We start from the raw sequence: 27,617 nt of genomic DNA on the forward strand, positions 1-27,617 counted from the left end.
GACCTTGTAAAGGGACAGGGGAGAGGCACTGTCCTAATTGCTAACATTCCTCCTCTGCAAGACTTCTCCTGATACTCATTTAATAAGCTCAGGCTCATAAAGTCTAAACAATTTAGGCAGTCAAGTGGTAGCTGATATGTATGTGGAGATAGAGATGCAGCCAGACTAAGTGGAGAGTGAAATGCCTAATTTCTGACTTTGCCAAGCTTTATCTGGCAGTTGCAGATGAAGTAATAGCTCAAGCAGCTGTGCCCAAGAACAGAATTTATGTTGGGAGTACCTCAGGAGCAGTACTTCAGGCCAGGTTTGCACAGCCACAGCTCCTGTGTGCATGGTCTGTCTGCCAGCGTGGTCGTCTCACACAGTGAGTAATACTCATAAGCTCTGGTCTGAAAGCTCCTGCCAGTGGCAACAAAAATTAGGGATGTGGTATTGCTGTGTTCTCAGAGAGACAAAAGGCAGGTTCAGCAGAACTGGCTGAAACATGCAGGTATTCCCACATCACAGCAGCAGCTGTTTGTAAATAGGCACACCTTCGTATGCAGAAAGGAGTGAGCATCTAGAGACTGCTCTGTGTGGAAGTTTGGCATTTTCTGTGGAGCTGTTGCTGAGTATTTTAGCATTAAATGGGAAAAAGTATCATTGCCTTCATTAACATTTCATTCAGAATTATTTTCATCTCATAGTGGAGCAGGGAGATACAGTAACTAGATGTAAAACTTTCATTGATGGGATGAAGAGATCTGAGGTTCAAACTGGAAATGGGACTTGAGTAAACATGGGACAGGGAGGAAAAATGAATTTTCATGAACCTGGGAAATGTTTTTTGTTAAAAAGAAAGCATCTGTAGTTTCTATAGTTTCAAAGTTTCTATAGTTTCTCAGGAAATAGAAAAGAAACATTGTTTCAGCTCATCTTTAAAATACACAAAGGACAGGCAATGCCAAAAAGAGGAGTATTTTTGCTGATTGTACTTTCAATGTTCTCTTGTTAATGGTCTTTTTCTTCTAAGAGGTCGTTTACCATGTTTGATTCAAATAGATCCACTCTGCATAGTTTTAGAGTAACTTCGTTAATGTTTTTTTGATAACTTCTGCTTATCAGCCTAAGGCTTATTGGCCATAACTGCATTGTGAGCTGAGTAAATTGGTTGTTAGTGCATTTGCAAACAGTTCAGCCTGATTACATTCATCTAAGCACCAATTTTACAGCTGTGTCAGTGGGGCCATTAGAGGACTTGAGCAAGCAAGCAGGCAGGCACCCTGCACATACCTCTCTCAGCATGGTGATTTACTGCCTCTATCTGCTGCCTTTTACAGCTGTGTGCTGGCTAGTGTCCCTGTCTTGCTGCTTAGCTTTTTTCAGTCCTGTAGTGCTGCATCCTTACTGTGGAATCTGAATCTGACTTTGCCACTGGAAAACGGCCTGTGGCTTTTCTAAAGTTCTTTTCCCATCTTCCTGGTGGTTACCTTGTGCTTAGAAAAACAAACTGATAGGGGTCATAATAGGTGGACACAAATACTTTCCTCTTAATCCACTTCTTTTTGATTACTCTGTTTTCTTTGACCATTTTCCAAAGTTTCTCTTGTGTTTTGTTTTGACTTAGCCTGATAGCTGAAAACTTTACTGCTAATTATTATTTTTGACAGTTATGACATTTATATTCCACCCTCCCATAGTATCCTCTGACCTGCAGGTATTAGAATGCACAAAGCTATGCCTAAAATGCCACAAAGGAATGCACATCACATATAGTTACGAGTTAGTTCAGATAAGCAGAGTACAGTATATCAAGAAGACACAACAAGCATCACTGACTTGAATATCTGCAGTGAGAAACAGTTTTGGAGTAATTTCTGATTATAGAGTCAGTACATTAAAACAATATGGAATTATAACTTGCAATTTTTTGCTAAGCTGAGATTCACATGTAGATGGATTCATCTAATTAAATCAATAAAACATTGGCTGTTGGGATGGAAGGATTTGAAGTGTACAAGGAAGGTGGGAGGAGGACAGCTACAAGAATTAAGTGTCTAAACAAGGATACTCTGAAAAGCATTTGGCTATGGTGGGTTCTCTGGAGGCTGAGTAGGTGGTTCTTTTTGCTTCAGAACAAAAGGGGAAAGAGGCCATGTGGCATCCTGGTTGATAGCAGCTTATGTTATTTGACTTGTAAGAGATAATAGTTTCAGAACTCTGACACTGTTTCCTTTGTTTTCTCACTAATTAATAAATGAACAGAATGAAAGTATCATCCTTAACTGTGGCTGAAGGTTCACATGTTAATATTTTCCCAGGTGGAACTCGCAGAAATTTGCACAAAGAGCGAACGTTACATTGGCACAGAAGGTGGAGGAATGGACCAGTCAATCTCTTTTCTGGCAGAAGAAGGAACTGTATGTGTACCTTTGTAATCTAAACTAACAGTGTAATGTTAATTTATGTAAGCAAAAAAATACCTTCATTAGTATCTAGAAGAAAGACTAGAAACTGGAATACCCTAGTAAGCAGTATAAGCACCATTGGTATACAAATGAAACAGGAATTAAACTTACAAACTTGGGTACAATTGAGTATGACAAGTTTGAATGGATATGATGAGGAAAACCAGAAATGGCAAAGAGGAAGGAAAAGATGTGGGGAAAGATGTACTCTAGAAGAGCACCAGGTTCCACTATTTGGCTAATTCATGTTGAACTTAGAATGTTTCCCATATAATGAAATCTGAATGGTCGGCATGCCTTGTATTCAGTGCAAATGGGATAATTATTACAAAAATGCTTTCTTGAAACTTCTTATAACCAAACAGTTCTAGGAAGTTTTGCCAGGTTCAGTTAAAAAGACAATGGAGACTTTTTTTTCACTAGTTTTGCTAATTCCAGACAATTCTGTGGCTGGATTTTGATGTAGAAGGCATTTAGCAGTCTTAAACGTGGTGACAGAAGGTGAACTAGCTGTGATAAACAGGACCTGCCAAGTTATGCATGAGTGCTTGCAGTGGAATTTACAGTGAGGTTCATCTGCTGTCCCAGAAGGTGCACAGGACTGCAACTGTTCAAACCTCAGACCTGTCAAAATACTTTTATTGGAATTAATGTAGTGCTTCATAACAACCTTTACTTTCCTTACGATTGTGGCATTATATCTCTACAGCTTTTGTTCCTAATGGCATGTCTTGGATGGGCTTACACAGAAAAAACCTATTTCCTAGAATTACACCAAACATTTAATGCCATCATGAGACACGTGTATTTTCAATTTCACATCACCTGTACCTACTCTACACCTTTCCTTCATGTTTTTACTGTTAGTAGTAAAAACACAGTGACATGAATAATGAAACAAGGAAGCAGCATATTTTCCTGCCATACACAAAGATGATTATGTAAGTGGAAGCTTTTCTGATATATAGCAGTGGCAGCCAGAAAGACAAAGAAAATGTTAGAACAGATGAGAAAAGAATTGTGAACAAACCAGAAAATATCCTTGCATCAGTGTACTTGCAGCTGAATGCAGCTTTAGCCTCCCATCTTATAAAACAAGAAAAGTACAGTGAAGGACACTGAGGTTTATTAAAGCTTTTTTTTTTTATTTAATATGAGCATTAACTGAACAATTTAAAACTTTTCAGCTTTGAAAAGAAGAAGCTTTGAGGATGATACTTTGAAGTTTGTAAATTCCCTAAACTAGTAAAGAGAAGGTAAATGGAGGATTCAATGTTTTTCATAACTGAAGCACTAATAGAAACACAATGACATTAGCAAGCAGCTTGTAAAAAAAAAAAAAAAAAAGGAAGTTTGAGTTCTTTTCCAAAAGATTCATTGTTAAATTGAGAAATACCATACATTGTGGAAGGCAGAAGTTTTAAAAGGATTCAAAAAAGTCCTTTGTGGATACACTGAGTGTTAAACTACATGTAGCTATTTAACATAATAGTCAGATATTTCTTCCAGTATAACCATTGTAATCTTTGCTTATGGGAATCTGGAAAAACATACCCCTAGAAAAGATTGCTTTGTATATGTTCTATTTTTATAATCCCCTTAAATAGCCATTTATGGCTACTGTCAGAATCAGGACACTAGACCAGCTTAGTGGTACATTCTGGTCTAATGTAACACATCTGAAAGGGTATATTTTAAATGTAAGCAAGTCTGTCTGTCTTGATAGTAATTCTGTGATGGGGTCCAGAATCTCAATGGCAGGGAGTAATACATATGCTGTACATAATGTACAAGCAGATTTGTCATTGTTTATTTAGCACTCTAGCTGCTCAAGGGACTCTCTGGGGGTGAACAATGCCAAAACCAGTAAGATGTCCCTGCTTGCACAGTTACAGTCTATTCTAAGAAGCTAAAACAGGGCACATGATTTACAACTTACCCCAGTGAAAAACCAGATGTGAATTTAATCTCTTGATTACATTACATCCTGAATTATTTAATTAATGGATGCCTAACTTATTCCATGAAAAGGTCATGAATGTTGGGAACATCTTACGCAGCTTGTGTAAGCATGTGTGAGGCAAGGCAGTCTCTTATGTCAGAAAGGAGGAAACAGTAACTACGTTCTTATACATAGTTTTATTTAATTTCTTGGTTTAATTGTCTGTATGTACCATGATCACTGCCTCAAATCAGTCCTAAAATGTTGGTACCGTACTGTACCTCAGTGTACTAATCTCGCTGTAGCGCAGAATGAGAAGACTGAGGGGGAGATGGACAGTGATGAAGGGGCAGGGAATGCAAAGCCCCTTGTTTCTAGTGGCATGCACATTAGCTTCAGCCAGGCCTGGTACTTCTCTGCAGATCAAAGTGAAACTGGTGTCTTAAACAGGCAAGAAAAATAGGTTGGGTGGGGTTCTGTAAAATGCTGAAAAAACCCAAAGACCTAATGGAAACATTTTAAAATCCAGCTACAGGGAAGGGTTTGAAATGTATGTGTAACTTGACCAATGAGGTTAAATTTCTCTTCTTGCTGTTTCATGTCAATTTTCTTTCCTTAACTGTGCCTGTATTTTCAAGAGAAAAAAACATGCAAATTTGCATTTGATTTATAGAACTAAGTGCACTGTTAGCTAGTAGTAAATTAAAACTAACCATTCATTTTTCTTTCAATAGGCCAAGTTGATAGAGTTCAGTCCACTGAGGGCAACTGATGTTAGACTTCCAAGTGGAGCAACGTTTGTTATTGCTAACAGTTGTGTTGAAATGAATAAAGCAGCAACTTCTCATTACAATATTAGGGTAATGGAGTGTCGGCTGGCTACAAAGGTAACACATGGCTTATGTCAAACTCTAATGAAACCTTCATCTAAATATGTGCTTTTTTCCACTTCTGACCAGTTGTGTCTTTAACACCTGGCTAGGTGCTACTCTTAGTATAATTTTTCTTTCCAGAACCAGACACTTCCATATGCAGGAACAGAACTCCTGCTGAGCTTAATGGAAGTGCAAGGACTGTGTCCTTATATAGAAGATTATGTGATTTAGTTCTATTAAATTTATTTTTATTATATTTCAGTGGAGGAAATAAGTCTATTTCTCAGAAAAAAAATATTCCCAGTTAATAAGATAGTCTGTTTCTAATTAAAGCTGAATAATGACAAATACTGGAAAGAAACCAGTATGGTCACATGTTTGTATGTATATATGGCAATAGATGTATATTTTCTAGGATTTAGAGAGCATCCAAGCTAGTAGTTGAAAGCCTGGAAGTAATATTAGAAGTGCTGAATAGCAGCATGTGTGTCAGTGTAAAGTTTAAAAACAGGCTCGAATGAAACCCCAACATTTAGGGTGTACAGCCAATTTACAGCTTGAAATTATATCTCTAAGGTGTATGGAAATTGAACAGGGGAAATCTAAGTTCTGCTTTGATTCTGGATTTTGTATGTTCAGGAGTATGTAGATGTAGGGTTTGATTTCTTTTCTTTATGGAAAGACAGTACATTTCTCTTTGATAAGAGTAAATGATGAGTAAGCATAAAGATTCACTGCAGTCGTACCCAACATAGGGTGCTGTGGCAAAGAACAGAATGTGGGTCACGAAGTCTAGAAGAAAGCTTTGAAAAATGCAAGTGGAACTTCTTGCCACAGAACATTAGACTAACATCTGATCAATATTCAAAAGTACTTTGAACATTCGTTGGCATCATGATTCCATTAAAAATAATTTTTTACAAGTTTTAGTTAGCATTAAAAAATAGTTGAAGATCTGATCAGACATTGACAAAATGTATTATAAAATAACGTGCTGAGATTTTTTGGAAGAGGGAAACTAGACTTCCAATGACTTTTTAAATGGGCTTTAAACTCAAATATTAAAGGAATCGTTGCATTTCAGTTGTATCTAAGACATGGTAAAACAAATAGCACCAATGACCACAATTAAAGCTGTTGTCACTGAAGTTAAAAAAAAGATTTTTAAGCCATGAAGAAAATTAAGATAAGGACTATTTGTTAGTTCTGCTATAACTAAAAATCTCTAATTTGGGATTGGTAATGGACAAAATATAAATTTTTAGGAGGAGATTCTTTTGTAAATTCATTTTTTTTGCATAATGAATAGAGAGCCTTCACAGATAATCTTTTCTAAAAGGCACTGTACAACGAGTGCATTAAGCTGTGAGAGCTTTTGAAGTTATTGTTCCATATACCAGACTTTGTGAATTGAATCACAGTTTTCTAAATTGCTTTAAATTACTAGTCCTGTACAGTATACTGAAGAGGTAGTAAGACAACATCTTTTCTTTTACATTCTTGTTAGCTATGATGCAATCTCTAAAAATGTACTTTTAGCAGATGCTCAATTGTAAGGAGACTAACAACATACACCTGTCTGTTTTTAAACATATGCTACCCAGATGGAAAGCTGCACACATGATAAAAATACATTGAGCCAGGAAAAGACTGTCTTTAGGAAGAGGTCACAGTGGGGTGAAGGAGGGCAGGTATGTAAGTGGAAACAGGGAAGTCTTTTAAGCACCATTAAGCTAATGGAACTATGAACTAACGTGCTGGGCCTTGCAATAATGCTTTAAAATAAATTCTCATTGTAAGTGCCTTAGGATAGGCTTTTTTCCCCTTTTCTGCTTTAGGTAATTCTAGAATTTCATGCTGCTTTACTGTGTAGGTAAAGATGCCAACACAACATGTCCGTGCTAGTGTTAGTGTAGAACATTTTGCTATCAGTCTGTCCTACAGCGAGTTTTTGATCATCCTGGTAAATTATCTTTCTTAGATTCTTTCCCTTCCCTCTAGAGAATCATTCTTTTGCCTTTCTCTTCCCCTTTCTCTGTTCTTGTAGCAGCCTCTGAGTGCTCTCCTGCACTCTGTCACAGTGAGTTTCCAGTTTAAAGACGTTTCCTGTCCCTCACTGCTCCGAGCTCCCCCCGGCTGGCGAGAGCGGGGCTGGGGGCGCCGCGCTGCCCCTGCTTCACCCTCAGCGTGGAGGGGGCCAGCAGTGTCTGCAGCTGCAGAGCCACCATCAGCTGCTGGGCACAGTGCTCAGATGGCATTATAGAAATGTTATGTGTAAGGAAGTGATGCTGCTATAAAAGTATTCCTGGACTTACCCTTAGTCAGACTTTCTTGTATTTGTATTTGCCCCATCATTTACCAAGCATGTTTTCCTCTCAGTTACTTACAGTTCTCCAGTGTGCCTATATTGAACAATAAAGAGCAATAAAGCCCAAAGATTCTATATCCTAGCAGTTAAGAGCTGCTTGATGTCTGTATCTTTAATCAATCTATCCAGAGATCATCAAGAAAATATCCAGCTGTGGGAGAAGTATTAGGATTAGTTTTTGTAAATTAAAGAGATGGGATTTTTTTTTCCCATTTCTGTTCCTTGCCCATTACAATTCGAGCTGCTGCAGCTAGACTATTTTCAAAAACTATTTCTGTTTGCCCATAATATTTTTCCCAGTGCTGTTAGAATCAAAACTTTGCTATAAGCAGGATAGACCTTTCCAGCAAAGCTGTGCCTGCTGGCCCAACAGGGTCAGTTTCCATTTGGAACATTTGACCTTTAAAACCCCACTGTAGTTGGCTTGCCTGAAATACAGCATCTCCCTTGAAGAAATGGGAACAGATGTGACAATGCATGTGGCATATTTCTGCAGGGGATTATTTATTAAAAAAGGAAGTAGAAAAAATTTTGTTGCCTGATAGAATATTATTGTTTGTAATTTTTGTTTAACTTCTCATAATAAAGTCCAGGGGATGCTGAATACTGGGATTAAAGCATAAGGGAAGTAATTTCTGTTCATTTAGTACCTTGAAGAAGATCTATAAGCACCAACATACAACATATTTAAGTAAAATGAAGCAGTAATTTTTATGCTAACTTATCAGTAAGTAAGCTAAAATACAAATTACATAAAGGCTGTAGAATTCTAGGTATTCAGAGCCTTTAAAAAAAAGGCCAGAAGTGACTTAACCAGTCTTTTACAGACAAAATTGTCTCACACTGATTTCTACATTAGGCACTAAACTGTTCTGCTTCTTTCTCTACCACTGAACATTTAAAATTGTATTTTAAATGGCAACAAAGTTTGTTTTGCTCTGCTGAGCCTCACATAAATCTCAGCAAGTCACTAGATGGCACCAAAAGTAGTTAATTTTTAGATACTGCAATAAAGCAAAACTGGAAGAGCCCCTGCAAAAAAGACACTGTAGGGGGAGAGTAAGAATCTACACCAGATAGCTGGGCAGCAGATCGGCTTAAATTTCATGCTGTAACTTTGCACAAAACAAAACAAATACTTTTCAGACATGTATGTAAATGCCATGCGTTTTTTAACCCAGAAAATTAAATGGCTTAACTGAATCAAGATAAATTATTTCAAACCAAACCAAACTCATTCCAAACTGGTGCTTATTGAAAAGAATAAAACACACTGGGTGAAATCTTGGCCTTCTTGATAAAAGGTTTGAATGCTTATTTGTGTAGAAAAAAGATTTAATTCCCTGGTCTTTCTGTACTGGTTTAAACTCTTTTCAGACATATAGCTTGATCTAGAAGTTTTAAACTCAATTTAAATGGTGCAGCACTGGACATACATCATGTGCCTGTGAACACAGTAAAATGACATTGCTGTGTACCTGCTAATCTTTGTTTTACTTTGTAATCTGTTGAAACTACAGGTGCTATGTCAATGACCACTGACTATTCTTCTGTAATTCATAACATCAAAATATTTCAGCTTATGAGGACAGCTGCTTTACCATTTTCATTAGACACATGGGAGCATCAACACATAATTCAGCCTTCCAGAGAAAAGCCTGTTGGACATTCTGTCTTTTAGGATTCTGGTGTGTTGTAGTAATGACTGTCAACTGCCAAACCATCACAAAGATGGTATCATAGCCAGGAGTGGGGAAAGCAGATCCACCTATAACTAATAAATATCACAGCAACCATGTAGGAATGGAACAGATTCAGATCAACATTGTACCATTCCTGTAAAGGCTCAAAAGTTCCTTTAAATTGGATGTTAAAGAAGGTACTTAAATTTTACCTAAAACTCCCAAGATTCAGAAAGGTTATGGTTATTCTCCCCACAAATCTCATGACCACTTTCATATTTTTAAGGCTATTATGAAAAAAGGTTGCAATGACAACCTCAAATGTTCATCAGAAAATTCCAGGAGTGTATTGGAAATGTCAAACTGAAATGTTAGAGCAAATACTAATAGTATGGAAATAAACTTTTTAAGGACTTCTAGTGTTACAACATCATAGCACTTGTATAAACGGTTGTCCAGATGCATTGTAAAAGGTTAGTAAGTGCTTGAAGTAACAAAGTCCATGGAAGAGGATAAATCACTGATCTGATGTCACACAAATAATGCCAGTAGGGCTTTTACAGACAGTATCTGATTTGAGGGAAGAACACCTGTAATTCACAGACCTTTAATAATAAATGTAAGTATTGACTGCTCTGTACTGGTAGAAAGTAGGTTCTGATGGTTCTCTATTAAGAAGTGAAAAGAGAAAATGGGCCTTAAAGATACTTACAGACAACGAAAAGGTTTAAACAGGAAAGCACAATATTTTCTGTTTTCTTTTTTTTTTTTCCTAATTTTAGCTTCTCTCAAAATCAAAAGGCTTGGAGTGGAGAAAAATGTTGAGACTCCATGATGTGCAAACCAAGCTAGGAGTTAGCCTAGAGGAAATGCTGACCATTGTCGAGGAGGTATTACATCCTGAGCCTTACAGCGCAGAGGAAATTTGTAAATGCCTGGGAATTAGCCTGGAGGAGCTCCACTCTCAGATCCTTAGTCAAAACATGCAAGATGGTGAGCATATATGAAATGGTGGGGTTTACTGTACAATATTTGTATTATATAAAAGTTTTATGCATTAATAAGTAGTTCAAGTGGAAGTTTTGCCAGAATACTTGGCTGGAATCTTGGCTGGGAAGTGAAAGAATTGATACCATCGTCAATTGATATTTTCATTCTAACTTTTAACTTAAAATAGAGCAAACTTTGATTTTGATTGAACTGTTTCTAAAATGATGAAATTATGAATGCTTAACTGGTGTTCAAGACCAGCATAGATAGGCTTGTGCTTCTGTTCTTAACTGATAAATACACGATCACTTCCTAAAACCGGGCAGCAAGTCTCAGTCTTTCCTGAGAAAGTTTCTGTCACTATTACTATTTCTTTTTCTTCTAGGAAGATGTTGGTGGAGATGGACAATTTGCTATCTGAAGTTCTTCCCATGTATTATTGTTTAGGATTGTACCATGCACTCATGAGCATTGTCACACATGAAATGAATCCTGGATTCATATAGTAGGATTACTAGTAATACCAAATAATATAAAATTTATGAAATAATTTGTTCACTTTCATAACAGGTTTCCAATTGAGATCAGAATCTTCCTGTAAGAACTACACAGAATCCTTCTTCCTTGTTTCCATTCTGTAGCATTAATACCTGTATTCTCTTGGAGCCAAATCATATCCTTATCAGTCCTTCCCAAGACTGCTTTCAGGAATGTGCACATTGGATGTATATAGATCTGTAATATATCTATCTATACTGACCCTTACTTAAATAATCCGTTCATCTGGAGTGATTGTAAGTTTCATGTATTAACCAAGGACCAGGTCCTGAATCTTCAACCTGTTTTGCACCCCAGTGGTATCAGACAGTATGAGACTTTCTTATTGTTTAATTACACTGCCAGAAGATATTAGGATGGAATAAGATATCTTAAGCCAGCTCTTTATCTCCATAGAAAGTTTTGATAACTTTGTACTGTCTGTACATGAGGAATATATGTACCATGTACCTGCACTCTGCAGCGTTTCCCTGGCAAACTGCAGGGTTGTAAATCTTACACTGTCCCTCCACGAAGCAATGCAAGACTATTAACTTACAGATGTTTATACTCCTTATACCTGGTTATAAAACAAAATTCTACAGTTCTGCAAAATTGAATTGCTTACACCGGTTATTTTGATTTTTTTTTCAAAAAACAAAGTCTGGATGAAAAATTTAGACATAAAAGCCATAGAAGAAACTCAAAGGAAATTTTATACTGTAGCTCTGAATACCATTTGCAGATGTTTGCTGAACAGAATCTCTTAAACTTGCATGACCGGGATTTCATTTGATAAGACCAATTAAAAAGGATTATGCTGAAAGCCTTTTTGCATGTACAATATAAAATGAAATAACAGATTTCTGTAAAACATGCAGAAGAAACAAGACAGACCTAGAAAGAATCTAAGTCTCCTGGGTTTGTTACACACTATACAGATTACGCATTATGTTGGCTTTGGAACACCAGAGGCTGTTTGAAGAAAACATTTTTCTTACTTCCCCTCTACTTTCCCACTCTATTTTAATGACAATGCCTGGCTTCTTCATGTGAGACAGAAAACATACTGTCAAATAAGTAACCTCTTCAGAGGATTTCGAAGTGTCATTGAATTTTTTGTTCAACGTGAAGAACAAATCGTAACATTTAGGGGATCTTTTCATGCCCAGGGATCGTTACAAATACTGGTTTGTATTGGCATTATATCTCACATTTAAGGACCTAAAAGTGCTCTGTACATACGAATTTAGCTTTAAGTGCAGCTTCCCCTCCTCTACTCTTCCAGTGACAGTACTGTATACTTACCTAAAGTTTTAACAGTACTGTAAGGGTGAGCAGATAAAAAATCCACGTTTCAAAGGAACATTCTATGGACTGGCTTTGTTCAAGTTCCAGGCCAGGTCTGGAAGCCCATATCAACTCTGCATCTCTTTTACAGCAAGTATTCAAGGATTTCTGCAGTTCCCCACTGTACAGCCCATTCGTTCTCCACATTTGGAGAAGTACAGATGGTGTATAAAGCCTCTCTAAACTTCTTGCAGTTGTTCCTTGGTCAACTCAAAATCCTGAGTTTAGAACTCCCTTGCAAATGTTTACATGTGGATTGCACTTGTGGCTTCTGAACATCTCTAGAAAAATAATCTTTATTACTTTCTAAGGTGCACTGTGCCATAATTTTGGCTTGGACTCGACCGGTTCACAGAACACGTAGTGTGTGGTGATTGTGGGACATTAAGTATTTATAAGCTTTGCCACAAAAGGATATTCTCTTATAAAACATGGTATTCCTTTAACCATGAGATGTTTTTTCTTCTTAAATGAGGTATTTTTTAAGCCCATTTTTCCTTTTCAAATAAAAAAAATTAATCCAATTCTGACATTTAAAACAGAGAATGAAAACGCCATGGGAGGAGTAGGCATCCATTTGCTGTGTGGATTTGACTGTTTTAACTCCTATTTGTCCCCTGGAAAGAGAATTCTAAATCTGTGCTGCAAATTCCACTGGTGCTTAAACAGCCGTCCATGGGCATTGATGGTGACTTGAGTGCAGGAACAGTTTCCACACTCCCTGCACTGATGGGTGTAGGTGAGGGGGTCTCGAGTGCTCTGTCAGGCAGCTCGAGGGGCTCTGTTCATCAGTAGATGACCTGCATGACCAGAAATTACCCCTCCAAACTGACAGACTTCAGAGCACTTTCCAGTTTAAGGATCCAAGTGCCTAGTTCTGCCTCGCCCTGACCTATGTCATGGAGAAATTTTGGGACACACCACAGAAACAGAGATGTGGCTGCTCCAGGCAGATCCCATTCCTGAAGGATGGGGGCTTTTGAGGTGTGCCACAGGTTAGGCACAGGCACTGAATAGTCCAGGTTAATTGCAAAAGCCTTGTAAAGCCATCATTCCTCTGAAGGAAAAATCACTTTAAACCAGCAGTTATCATAATCTCAAAGCAGGTGTCTGCTAAATGTGTCACCGAATCCAGCGATGACTTGTCCCCTGGTTTATTTTCAGCAAGCTGGACTGCACACAGTTACTTGAGCAGTCCCAGTAGAGTTAAGTGCTCCCCACTTCAAGTAGGGGGTTCACAATCTGGCTCAAATTAAAGCCATCTGGCAGCATTTTCTTATATACATTATGAGCCAGAAACCTTCACCCTCATCATGTTCAATCAGCAGGATGCCTAACAGAGAAGGGTACAATTCCACGTGAGTAATGGTGCTAGAAACTGTCCCCTACACAACTGCGTGTCCGTGAGTTTTTCCGGTTGTAAATTTCTGACAGTCCCATCAGCCATGTGTAGCTCATTAATCTCCAGTGAAATGTATCTTAAGAAGCTGCCAAAGCAACTAGAAAAAAATATATAGCCTGGAGAGTTGGTCTTTAGCTAAAGGTCAGATAGAATTGTACAGGAAGCCTCTAAAGAAAGGAATCTGCTGAAGTTGAAGTTGTAACAAATAATATGAGTTGCTGAGAAGCCACAACATTTACTTACGCAGAAAAAAAAAAATCCTTTAAATGGACTGGACAGGTTTGCACAATTTTTGTAAAGCTAAAATTAAAAATATGACCATACAGTTGAAAATACACAGTAAACATTTCTGTTATATTTAGTCAACCCACAATTATTTGGGTCTAATAGCCCAGATTTTTGTCTGTTTAGGGATTTTATATGGATTTTGGACAAGCTTTCATTAACATTAGTCTGCTGGGTCACAGCAACTTGGAAGGTTCTTGCTGCAGTGCTATCTTTTAGTGCCGTGGAATATGGCACCGTTCTTTCAAGGGCATTTGGTGGTTTGTAAGTGAACTGAATTTACCTGTTCATGGGTGACCTGACAGAAATCCTCTGCAGGAGCAAAGCTTAGAGAACTCAGAAGTTGAAGTGGGAGAAACCAGGCCTTTATTATAGTTGAGTGGAATAGGAAAGTATATTTACATTTTTAGTCTAATTAATTACTTAATTCCATACATTATAGTAGCCTTAAGGATCCACATGCTTTTAAGAATCTGGCATTTGTTTTTTAACCCTGCTTTTTATGCTCTCCTTTGAGCACCACAGAAGGTGAGACCATATATCCCAGTTCTGTGCAGTCCTGCTAGGGTTTCTTTGAGGGCTTCAGTTTTTCCTCTTTTAGAGCACTCCAGCCTTGGCTCAGATATAAACTAATCAGGTGTGGGCCCTCTGGTTTTGTTTCTTTTAACTGTGACTGGTTTAGGAAATGAGTGAGTATGGCTTAGGAAATCAGTGGAGCCAATATACAAACTGTGATGTAGCAAACAGATTCCAATTTGGATGTGACTTTTAGAAATATCATCTGTACTCTATCTTCAGTTTGGTAGAGAGGGTTTGTTTGGACTACCCATCCAAACAGAAGAGATAGAAGAAGGTTTCTGTATTATCAGAGGCATTTGGTGTTGAAAGCTGAAAATACGTGAATCATTTCATTATTTTAGAATTAGGCTTAGAGAGTACCGAGCTGTTTGCTGTCCTGAAGATAATTTTGCCTGAAAAGAAAACTGCCTGAGAAGAAAAGCAAGCTATAACAAAAATTTTTAAATGCAAACATAATTTTTTGAAAAAAAATGCTGCCTATAACAGACCAATAGCTAATGCCAGCATCCCAGCCTTTAACCGGTACTCATTTGGTAAACGTCTGCAAAGGAGTCTGCAAATAACACGCAGCCACTCTCTGCTGCCTGGAAGGAGCGTGTTGCCAGCCAGAGGAAGCTGTGTCAAGGTAGCAAATTCTCCCCTCCACCAAGAGGCTCTCCCAGAGCCAGCATTGCCCAGGACACAGCTCAAGTCCCCTGGCTGGCAGCCAGAGCCCAGCGCCCATTGTGGTTGCCAATTCCTAACATGAGGAGCACAACACAACCCCAGAGATTTTAAGGTAATCTGGCCAGTAGAGCATTGCTCTACCAAAGGGTGGTCTCCGAATCAATCACAGCCTTTGGCAAGTCTGTGGCCTGACAATTGAAACCAGACATGTTTTCAGTTCATTCTTTGGGTTACTACTGTTCGATGGTGATTTACAAGAGAGTGTGAGCTATGGCAATCTCTCACGCAACTTTAGATATTCCCTAAACGAATGCACATTTAGAAATCTCCTTGCTCTAAAACAATGCCTCATAAGAAAAGAATACTTAAAGAGAAACCATCCTTAAAAATAGGCCAAGCTGCCTTTCTTCAGCATTCAAAAATAGAGGCACCACTTTGCAAAACACAGTGCAACTAACTCCAGCAGCAACAAAATCAGAAACTAAAATATGTTCTTCCTGTGTGATACTCTCAAGTCCATGGTTCTGGGGGGCACTCAATTTTCTCATTTCTCTCCTAGTTTGAAATGCTTTCAAAAGGCCTGTTCACAAGACAAACAGCACAGGGTTTCTCAGTAGCAGGCTGTATTGAATTACAAAATAAATAGGAGCAGAAGCAATATCAGCAGTAGCAGAACATTGCTATGTTAAATTTTTCTGTCTCATTTTAGACTAGTTGTGTCTCAGCACCATTTTCAGCATTTACAGTTGTGAAATACTCTGGAGGAAAAAAAGGCATTATAGAGGTGCTGATGAAGTTTTAGTCTGTAAGGATTGCTGCCTGGAGTGTACAACACGAGAAACTTCATACTGGAGCTAATTTTATTTCCAGTCTTTCAAGGAAGATTTCTACATGTATTTGCAAATCTAGATTACTGAAAGTGTCAGAAGTGGTTCCAGAACTTGGCAGTCTCCACAGAACAGCCAAGTAGGAACTCTGTGGGACTGGGTCAGACAGCAATTTCTATTTTAAATACAGGGCTGGTCTTGCTTTTCCTTTTACCTCTATTTGAGTGTTTCATCAGCTGTTTTAGAAAGCAAGAGAGACAAGGAGGTGAATTGAAAAACTTCACTCTAAAGGAGAATTTAGATGTAGAAAAAAAAGAAGATTAAGGATGTTCTGAAGTGCTCTAGCAAGGCTTTGCTGTGCTAAAATAAGGAAACAGTGCAGTAGGTGCTCCATATAGAGGTTAAAGTCCATTAATATTTACCACCCAAACAGCTCACATAAACCAATTAGTCATAAATTAAATTATGTCATGCATGCTTCTGGTGAACAATACTTCCTAAATAGTAGCCATGGTATTAAAGCAAACAGAACTATATTGGGAGAGGAAAACAATGAACTACAGCACAAGCTTGGGAACAGCAAACCAATTCTCAGATATTAGTTGCAAACCAAACCTTCCTGTAAATATGGGTGGCGTGTGGTATCTTTAACCACAGCCATCTCCTTCTTTTTATGCCCCATTATTCAGGCTTGATGGAGGTCTCTATGCTGATGGCCACACAGGTTTGGACACCCCCCTGACCCTTCACAGCAGAACTGCATTTTTATGGCACAATAGAAAAAATGTAGCCAAAATCCTTGCATTTGTCTTTGATCTTAGTAGGTCAGTACTAACCTGTCTGGGCTTGGCATCTCTTCACATCCACACAGGCAGCAGTAACACTTTGGCAAGTAACCTGTACCAAAAATGAACCCTGAAAAGCAACGTGAAAGCACCTATTCTCTTCACTGTACCTTTAGTCAAGCATTAGCTACAGTCACAGTGAGCCTGCATTGTTGAGAAAAGAAAAAAAAAAAAAAGAAAAAATTGGGTGGTGTTTTTTTGTGGTTTGGTGGTTGTTTTTTTCCAAGCAAAGGTCCATCTGCACAGTTCCACAATTGCTGCAGATTTGGCCTGGAGCAGCCACACACAAGGCCCTGGGCCAGCAGGTGCTGGCTGACAGCTGCCTGCAGGGCACTGGGGACCCTCCAGGTGTTCTGCTGCTATTCTGCCTCTGTTTTGCTGCTATTTGAAAACCCAAAAGCTTTAGATTAATGCCCTAATGCTGTCACTGCCAACCCTTAAGCTTCTGCCTTGCCTCTGCAAAGTAAGAGGAGAAACTGAGCCTGTTCAGTGGCACAAGAAATAAACAGAGCATGTGCATGAAGCTGTCAAAATGAAAAAATATGTGTACATTGCATTTTGATAACCTCTAAACATCATGTTTTATTAGGGCTTTTAAAGAAGATGTAGGTGAACTTTTGCAGAAGACTTTCAGCCTAGAGAGTTCTCATATAAAGGATAAATTGCTAAAAAACCCCACAATTCTGTTATGTTTTTGTCTGTTGCTTTTGTAGTAAATAATAATGTAGTTTTCTTTTTGTGTAGTTTCCACCTTTAAGTTATACCAGCGTGCAAAGCACGTGTACAGTGAGGCTGCCAGAGTGCTGGAATTTCAGAAGATTTGCAGCGAAGCACCTGCCAACGCACTCCAGCTGCTGGGAGAATTAATGAAGCAGAGCCATATCAGCTGCAGGGAGATGTATGAGTGCAGCTGTCCTGAACTGGACCGCCTGGTCGACATCTGCCTGTAAGTTCTGACCACAAGGAAGAGTAATCGTCTGTGGAGAATACGGTTCGAATTGAGGAGAAAACATGACATCCTTGGCTATTGCAATCTTAAAATGAAAGTATTCTTGTCTCTTCTTACAAAATTAATCTCCTGCAGGGACATTACACGGTCAATTGTTTCCCTGCTGACATCTGTGTAATACTTTCAGATGAAAGCTACGGTTTATGGCTTTATTACAGATTTTGCTTTTGGACTGACTCATCGTCACAAGTGTTACGTTAGACTGTTGGCTACTCTTTTTTAAGTTGCAAAAGAATTCATAAGTAGTTTTCTTAAAACATCATCTTACTTTTCTATCTGAACGGCTACTTTTTCTCTGTTTCTTAGAATTATAGCGCCATAGAACGATTTGGGTCAGAAGGGACCTTAAAGATCATCGTGTTCCAACTCCCTTGCCATGGGCAGGGACATCTTGCACCAGACCAGGCTGCTCAGAGCTCCATCCAAACTGGCCTTGAATACTTTCAGGGATGGGGCATCCACAGTTTCTCTGGGCAACCTATTCCAATGCCTCACAACTCTCATATGAAAGAATTTCATTCCAATAGCCAATCTAAATCTACGTTTTTCATGTTCCTTAACCATTCCAGTACTGCTGCCACAGGAGTTCCAGGGCATAAACGAGCTGTTCTACAATCTTAGGTTGTCTTGGAATTATAATGAAATGTATTGAAATGCCATTTGCATTTTTTCAATTAAAAAATAAGTTGTCCAGGGTATCAGACAGGTTGGACAGCATTTCACTGTTTAAGAAATACGTGTGCTGTTACAGAGGTTGACACTCTGTTTCTCTCTGTGCTGTCTGAGCTTTCCACATAAGTCCCCATCTCTGCCCCAGCATTAATCTTTCAGTTGTGATCCCTTCCTAACCCAATTTGGTGATGAGGAAACAATCTCAATTCCAAAGCACATTCCCTGAGTGCCATTTTGTCCCTTGTCTTCTCCCACACACAGGTTGTTGTGCTATCAGGCTGTTGTTTCCATGGCTCAGCTACAGGGGACGATGAAATCTGGTACAATGAAATCTGTGGTAATCCACAAAGTAAAAACAAGCACTTAGTACTCACATCCTGCACAGCATTTCATCCCTCCCACAGGGCCAGCATCAAACAATGTACATATTTCAGTCCTTCTTTATTTCTCTTTTTCTGGTCTGTTTAATCACAGGACAGACACCTGATGCTACCTTTCATCTAAATCCAGTGCCCATAGAAGGAATTTAGTGGTTGGTGATCATTTTAACAGTGGCTGGGGGAAATAAACAGTTGCCCAGCTGGGCTATCCTACCTCTACTCCATCCCTGCCTCTGCTCCAGCCACCCGGTCCCACCTGCTCCCCACAGTCCCATAATGGCTCCCTGGTGATGCCACCCTCCTAACTTGTGCCCCTAATTGTTCCTTCTTCTCCTTGGAGAAGGGTGTCCTTAGTTTGGGAAACTGCCCCAAGCCAGAGCATTACTGCCGTGTCGGAAGGGAAATGTGGGTGACACAAGTGTTTGCAGGCCTGGGTCAAGAAATGTTGTTTCACTGTCTTTTAGAAGCATATATTTCATCCTCTCTCTACATCTTTTCAGTCTTAAAGACAATAAACAGTTTCAATCTGAAGTTTAAAAAATTAAATAATTAATACCTTACCACCTTTAACAGTTTGGTTTTTTTAATTAACTGAGAAATTGTCAGAGAAATAGTCTGGCTTAGAATGAAAATATGAATTTTACCAGCATGCAATTTACCACATGCTTTTTTCTTCTGCACTCATGGATTTTTTAAGTTGCAGTACCAATTTATCAGGTTTGTAAATCAACGGAGTACAAAACATGATTATTTAGGTGGGTCTGATTTCTTTTGCAGTCAAGATGGAATGTCTGAAAAAGTCAAAATGTCTTTCTGAAGCAGAAAGCTACAAACCTAAAAACTGAAGAGAAGTCTTCTGAACATTGACAGATTATTTTGCATGTGGGATACACGTGCTCTTTTGTGCTAAAATACAAAGCAGTCTGATAGCCACTGGACAGACTGATAGCAACTGAGCAGAACAAGATTTGATTCTTCTCTTGGGACCCAGTCCAGGGTGTAACTCCCAGGCTGTGTTCAGTTTATTGTATCACATAGTGACCACATCATACAATAAGCTGTGACAGTCACTCAGCAGGACAGTTCCACCAGAGTTATCCCAGCTGCTCAAAGAGAACTGCTGATGTGTGTGGGGAGAGAGGAGAGAAACATCTCCAGGGTCAGCTGAAGACAGAGACTGAGCTCTACTGAATAATCAAAGATCTTGGACAATGAAGTCTTGATCCCTTGCAAGGCATTGGCACTGCCTGTTCTGAGGCACCACTGGCAGGGCAGGAGCCTTAAATTAACATCTGCATTGCTTTAGGTACAGTAACTGCCCAGAGCTGGTGCCTCAGTCAGTGCCATCCAATGAATGCACTTGGCAGACCTGAGGAACCCATTCTGACAGGGCCTGTTCTCAGAAGAGCTGGGAGGAAACTGTCCTGACCTGGGCAGGGGAATACAAGCAGGTATAGCCTGGCCAGATGTGCTCTGCAGCGTGGAGTTACCTGTGCCACGTTCCAGTAAACACAGAATTACCTGTGCCACATTCCAATAAACACAGTTACCTGTGTCACATTCCAGTAAACACAGAGTTACCTGTGCCATGTTGCAGTAAACACAGAGTTACCTGTGTCACATTGCAGTAAACACAGAGTTACCTGTGCCATGTTCCAGTAAAGCAGCGAGAATGGCAGTGACAGCCTCTGGCAGCAGGAAGCTCAGCACGGGAATGGAAATTGTGTTCCCCGTTTGTGCTGAGCTCTGTGCTTCCATGGTGACACAGCTCCAGCCAGCTCAGGCAGGGGGACACTGGCTGGCAGGCAGGAGCACAGCCACAGCACCAAAAAGAAAGCAGCAGTTAGGATTTTTTCTAAATTAAATTAAAATTCATCGGAGCATTTCAGTCCCAGGGAGCAAAATAGAAATAGTAAAGGAAAAAAATTATGTGTGTGCCCATGTTATATCAGATTTCTGATTTACCAGCAGAAGATATGATATGAACAGTATATGATGGGCAGAGCTAAGTACCACAATGGATTGTCATTCACATGGAATTATTTCAAATTTACATATTAAAATTATTTCATCTGGGGTTTTTTTATTGTATTCTTTGCACAGAAAAAAGTAAATTGTTTGCTCATTATTCTTTGCTGTCTTGTCCCATCAAGAATATTTCCTAAGAAATGCATATTTCTTCTCTAGAAGTTTAGTATTAAATCTTTTTCTGATTCAGCTTTCTAAAAGCGTATAGCTCTTCTGGAGGAATGCAGCTTAGCTGGCATCTAATTTTTGGAAAAAAAGTCTAAACTTTTCTTAAGTTGTACATTAAAAAACCTAAAGAACATAAAATCACTAGTCACTTCAGGAAGACTTGGCTGATGTGATTATAGAAATGGTCAGGAACTACATAAATTACATTCTTTACTCACGATGATATACAGCCGCCCTGTAACTTTCAAAAGCTTTTCCAAAAATACATTCCACAGAATTGCCTGAGTCTACTGCTGCTCTCTCCTTACAAGGTTTAAACTGTGAAGAATAATCTGCATATCCAGATGTTTTCTCTTTTGCCTAGATCTTTATGTTTTACTGTATAACCTCTGCCAAGAAAGAAAGGGATCCATACTTGCTGTGGTTTGTAGTGCTGAAAACTGTAACCACGCGTTGGTCAGTTGTTTTTTTATTTTGCAAAGATTGAAGACTTGTGCTTTCTCTAACCATCCTCATGCTCTTAGTAGCTGGTTTACCTGTTAGTCCTCTAAAGCAGGTAACTCAGCAGATTTACTAAACAATTAAGGGACAAAAAATTTGATGTGAGCTCCTGAGTAAGGTACTCCTGAAAATCTCTTCAGTCCTTAGTGTTGCACATAATTTACTTTCATTTTCTTATTCTCCATCTTTTGGTGCTATAAATAATTTTTGAGTTCCCAGCCATGCCTCTTACATGACAGACAGCTGAATCCTCTCTGACCACTTTTAAAAGATGCAGATTGTACATTACATCCAGCTGCATTATGGTAGCCAACACAATTCTGCATTTTATCAAGACTCTTACCATTTCCACTGATGATTTTCTTAAAGCAGCAGAGCCTGCAATCATGGCAGAATATGAAATTTCAACAAAGGCAGAAACAGTTAAAGATGTTATTCAAATACAAACTAGATTACAGAGCAGAGTAAGTGCAATCCTTCCCATTTATATATTTAAATCTTACCATGCTAACTCCATGCTTCCTGAAAAGCTATGTCATAATTTTAAGTATTTCAAAATAACAATATTGCTCTGGGATTTTTTTACCTCTTAAAAGCACAGTTATTTTAAAATGGACTACTACCATGTCTTGCCTACTGTTTCCATATACCAAACTATGGGATTTCCATTTTTACTCCCTCCTTTTATTCTTCTATTCTTCTTTCCTTTGCTGCAGTACTTATTTACATTTCCATTCATATTTTTGCTCGTTTACACCCCCATAAGCTAATTCTCTTTGTGTCCAGTGAAGACTGAAACAAGATACAAACATTTGTATCACACGATACAAACATTTCCAGAAGCAAAGGCCAGAACCTGGGACTGGGAGCTGAGTGCCCCAGCCCTGGACTCCAGACACACAATCCTCCTCCCTGCCTTCCCTGGCCCATGCTGCAGCACAGCCCAGCAGCACACGGGGCCTTTCCCACACATGAAATCCACGCCTCCCACTGCATGGGTCAGCTCACCATCCACAAGACTGTCTGCTCAGACTCCTCTCCAAAACGATCCCAGTGCACAAGAGGAGTGTCTGGCCAGGAATCCCACTTTACCAGGGGGGCCCAGCTTAGTATTGAACTGATTAAAACTTTAATGAGGCGCTTTCAGACCTGTTCCAAAGCGAACTTCCTTGTGTTTGATCTAGGAACCTCCCAGGCGCCACATCTCCTGCAGACACAGAATTAGGTGCTCCCTCCTGGATCCATGTAGTACCAGGTACCTGGTTTTCAGATGGTGCAGCACTGCCCATCAGGTTCCTCAGCAGCCCCAGGTGGCTGCTATCACCACATTTGACACTGTTAAGCCACAGTATTTTGAAACACAGTGACTTCAGCTCTGCAACAGGCATATTTTCTGTCTACTTTATGCTTTATTTCAAATAAGTATTCAAAAATGACTCAGTAAAAATGAGGCATGAGCATGACCACAGAGAATTATGAAATCAATAAAGGGTTCAGAACAATTCTGAAGGGATTTCGGTTGCCTACCAAAATAAAAGCCAGACACCATCTGAAATACAAAGTTCTGTCTGAGGTAACAGACTAAATGAGTACAGACAGTTGATTTAACAGACTCTGAGAAGTGGATTGGGCCTTATAAAGTCAATGGGAATATCCTTATTGATTGCAACTGATACTGGATTGGATCCCGCTCATTTTAGGAGGTTGCTCCATGGACTAGAAACTACCAAAATTGCATCAGAGAATGAGTGGCTTACAGGAATAACAATAAGTAAAATAAAACACCAACAGGAAATGCAGAACGAACATAAAATCGAGTCAATATGAAGGGTGGCACCACACAGACACACTGAAGAAAGTGTTTCTGTTCAAGAAGAGATGTGTGTTTAGAATCAAACACATATGCAAGTACTTGCTGGAAATATGACCTAAACCCCTACTAACCCAGCACTACACCAGATTCATTTAACATAAAATGCACACATGAAAATTACAATAGCCCACTGCAAATGAGCTGTCATTTTCCAGTGCTATTCACATGATGTTGTCTCTCCCTCTAACATACTCTAGGGCTGGTGAATCTCTCTGTGCATGGCTGTTGGAAACACACCAAAAGTATTTGTTTGCAAATCAGATTAGATCTCCCACAAGAATAAGATTTCAGATGAGTTTTCTAAATCGGACTGGTTCTGTTCTCACTAGGTTAGAAAAGCCCCAAAGTAACTTATTATATGGTCTTTTCCTACTTTTTCCAAGTAAAGATCAGGAACACAGGTAAGCAAACTATTGGAAACAATTCTAAGTTCTAATGAGATGGCATCTGAGTCTTGCAGCGTAATGGCATGGGATTTGCTTTAGGATTTCTAGCAGGCCAGTATCTTAAGGCTGGGAATGGTTTATATTTTGCATGTCATTTATTTGTCATTGTTCTTTCTGTTCACACTCCTCATTAAGAGCATTTTTTTCTTTTGGGACTACATTCATACTTTACCTCTGCTGCTGTCAGTCTTAAGTTCATGAGGTTCCTCTAAAGAGTGATACCCAACTATTTCCATTCAGCATGAATAGAAGTCTATGTGAGTTTATTTATACAGAGTGCAGTGACTCTATGACTTTTTGAGAGTCTCTGTACTCTCCTCTTCTTGACTGGCATGGTCAGCAATCCTGCAGAAGCCTGTGAATCTTCAGCATGGTTTAGATCTGTCCTGGAAGAATAGAGCTATTTGTCTTTGCCACATTAGAAAATGGCTTGCATGCCTACATCCTGTGCAATTAGTTTATGAACCCTCTTTTGTTATTTTTGTCATGTATTTGTTTTCACTTCTGATGTCTTATGAATGTTGCTAACACAATTCCTTTCTTCTCCTGCTTTCTTCATCTCAGCTGTGCTGTGATCCTAAAAACAGCTGATGCTGAAGCTTTAGGAAATGGGGACTTTTGGAATTGACAGAAATGACTATATTGCAGTTCAAGGCATCAGCACTTTTGTTTGGTCCAAAAGGGTAACTGCAAATGGCTGTAGTGTTACACACAAGCAAGGGAACATCAGAAAAGCCTGATGACATGGGAATACTCAAAACACATCTGAGTTTCCTATAAAATTTTATTTATAACAAGGTACCTCTTTTTGGTTTATTTTACATTGTTTTTTCCCCTGTTATTTTCTTTTAGGCAATTTGGGGCCATTGGGTCACGTCTGACTGGAGCTGGATGGGGTGGCTGCACTGTGTCAATGGTGCCTACTGACAAGCTGAACACTTTCCTAAAAAATGTAAGAAAAGCTTATTACCAAATGGATGGCCAAAGGTTAGCAGTGGAGAATAACAGTCTGTTTGCTACCAAACCTGGAAGAGGAGCTTTGGTTTTTGTTGAGGCCTAAAGAACGTAAAAATTTTAAAGAAACTATGTAGAGCATGTAGAACTGGCAGTACTTCCCATGCCACAGTACATGAATGCTTTTTCTGGTTTGTATTGTAATGAGCAGTTGCTACTATCAAAATGTATTTCTGAAGAAGCAATTAAATGAATACTCTTTGATTATAAAAGTATTTTTCCCCCATATTAAATATATATTTCAGTATAAATACTGATTTACTAAAACCTATTGACAGGGAAAACTGAAATTGAAATAAAGATGATTTGTTACAGTGTCTCTCTCTTCTTTTCTCTTTACTGTATTAAAAGAGAGATGAGGTGTGCAATGAGCTGCCTCAGTGGAGGGAGGGTACCTTGCAGTGTTTGCAGGGCTGTTCAGTGCTTTTCCTCTTCTGGTCCTGGACATTGTTTTGTTTGGAGTGTTCTATAAAAAAGGAAGATTAAACTGAAGCATTCAAAAAATTTGAAGGACCTTGCTAAACATTCGAAGTTTTCTATTCTCCACAAGCAGGATAATTACTGTTGTAATTAATGATAATATTGGAGGAGCACCTGCAGGCCAAGTAAAGGATTAGGAATACATTATGTTCAGTAGGACTTTTCTCCTAGTGATATTTCTTAGGTATCTTTGTGAAGGTATGAAAGTTTCTACAAAAATGAATGCTATTCATGAGCTGTATGATGTGACAACTTAAGTGAATGAGCAAATAATGAAGTAAATGGATTTGGAGTTATCCAAACACCAAACTCTCATGCCTGAGTCCCAGCTGTGCATCTGCATCATAGAACATTTCCATTTTATGCAAAACTATTATAAAGGACTAAATATAATCTGCTGACCATGTTAAAGAACAATTAAAATATAGAAGGAATAATTAATGAGAGAATTTACTGAGTTGCACTAAGCAAAAGTTAGTTCTAGGTAGGACCAAGGGAAAATGTTATTGACAATACAGACAAATTCTGACCTTGCTACCACTGTCTGCTCCTGCCATCTCCTATAACTGCTCTGGCAGTACAGACCCACAGTTCATAACCTGCCTCCACAGCAGGAGAAATAGTTGTGATTGCAGAAAGGGGACTGTACATCAGGATCCCCCAAAGATGTCCCAACCCTGCTCCCAACGGGAAAGTCAGGCTCCTGTGGCCTCTCTCTTGCACAAACTTCCACTTCTCTGCTCTCTCCAAAGAAAACCAAAGAGAAGATTTGGTTGTGTCACAGCCCTTGCAGCCATAAAAGACACAGCAAGAGTTGGCCCTGGGCACGTTTTTGTGATGCTAAGCACAAGCTGATGTCCAGAAGTCTGCATCAAATTAGAGATCTCTCAGATTTTCTGTACATTACCCATGCTAATTCAGGCCAAACCCAAATTCTCAGAAGCTCCTAATTCTGTGAGAAGACTGCCAAATCTGAGCACAGCAGATGCATGACAGCCAATGCAAACTACCAGATCTCTTCAGGAACCTCAGAGGAGAATGTCATAGCAGCAATATCAGTAGAGAAGATCTCTTATTTCTGAAAACCAGGAAAAGTGGAACAGAGTTCTTGGGTCAAGCAAATCAAACACTCAAGAGGAAAAGGATGGGCTCTGGGCACAAGGGAGGGGGAGATGAAAAGACGATGTGGAGGGAGGACAGTTACAAGGATGTATGTGAGAAGGGGAAGTGAGGGAGAGGGAAAACAGTTCTGAACAACTGGCAGAATTAACCCATTTGTAATGTAGTTGATATACTGTGCATTCAAATAATCCTGTAATTATAGGATGCCAAAAAGTAAAAAAATCAGGTATCTTCAACAATGTGTAAGATAACCACAGATATTTTAAAGAAAATATTGCTATTGCTTTGTTACCAACTGCCTAACAAAATACAATCCTGAGCTTACTCCAGTGAGTTCCTATTTATTATCCTGTCATAAAAATGGAGTAGAATACAGTAAATACCAGTCCTTTCATTAAGATATTTGCATAGAACTTTAGTTCAGCTGGATTAATGGAAACAGGAATCAGCATATGAGCAGAATAAAAACATATTATGGGTTTTTTTCTTCTTTTTTAAGTTGAGCATGACACACGAGGTCATAGAATCTTCCCCACAACACGCAGGCAGCAGTACATTTCAAAATTTTTCTGACAATGAATCTTATAAATTATATTCTCATAAACAAAGAAAAGGAAACCAGATATAAAAGGAAAAAAAAAGTACAAAAGAATAAAACCAAAAGTTCTAAACTTCTGATGAATCTCTTACCCAGTAAAATTTAGACCTAACTTCCATGGAAAAACCTACAGAATTCAAACTATTTACATAAATAGGGCACTCAGGCATTTTTATTTACTGACTATAGGAAGTAAATGTTTATTTTTAAACAAACAAAATAAAATGTTTTGGGGGTATTTTTGCTTGCTTTTTAAACCTTTAAAGATATGTTTCTACACAATGGTAAAACTCCTCAATGATCAGAGCATGAGAATGACAAGGAGCAAAGATATTAGAAGTATCTCTAACAATAAAGGAAGAAAATTTTGATGAAAATGTCTAGGTCTAGAGCAGAAGCTCATGAACATATTGCCTAAGCAAGACTTTCCAGGTCTGTATTTTTAGTAGCTTTTCCTGACTACCTTTTAAAAATCTCTTCTATAGCTAGAGTAATGCTGATTGGTAAATCAGATCATAGAATTGTTTAGGT

At 38.8% G+C, this 27,617-nt stretch overlaps 1 protein-coding gene and 1 long non-coding RNA gene across 3 annotated transcripts in view; one reads left to right on the forward strand and one right to left on the reverse strand.

Moving 5' to 3' along the window:
- Positions 1 to 25,198, forward strand: part of GALK2 (galactokinase 2) — a 47,119-nt gene extending 21,921 nt beyond the window's left edge. For both annotated transcript variants that reach the window (XM_038147483.1, XM_038147484.1), the window contains 5 exons: positions 2,301 to 2,399; positions 5,124 to 5,276; positions 10,097 to 10,307; positions 17,540 to 17,741; positions 24,725 to 25,198. In XM_038147483.1, coding sequence (XP_038003411.1) covers positions 2,301 to 2,399; positions 5,124 to 5,276; positions 10,097 to 10,307; positions 17,540 to 17,741; positions 24,725 to 24,932 — 873 coding nt within the window. In that variant the 3' untranslated portion in view covers positions 24,933 to 25,198. The remainder of the gene's footprint in view (positions 1 to 2,300; positions 2,400 to 5,123; positions 5,277 to 10,096; positions 10,308 to 17,539; positions 17,742 to 24,724) is intronic.
- Positions 1 to 27,617, reverse strand: part of LOC119705273 — a 74,903-nt gene that overhangs the window by 21,072 nt on the left and 26,214 nt on the right. The gene's annotated exons all lie outside the window — the stretch shown is intronic.

The sequence above is a fragment of the Motacilla alba genome, chromosome 10, assembly GCF_015832195.1.
Source record: "Motacilla alba alba isolate MOTALB_02 chromosome 10, Motacilla_alba_V1.0_pri, whole genome shotgun sequence".
In the NCBI taxonomy this organism is placed as follows: Eukaryota; Metazoa; Chordata; class Aves; order Passeriformes; family Motacillidae; genus Motacilla; species Motacilla alba.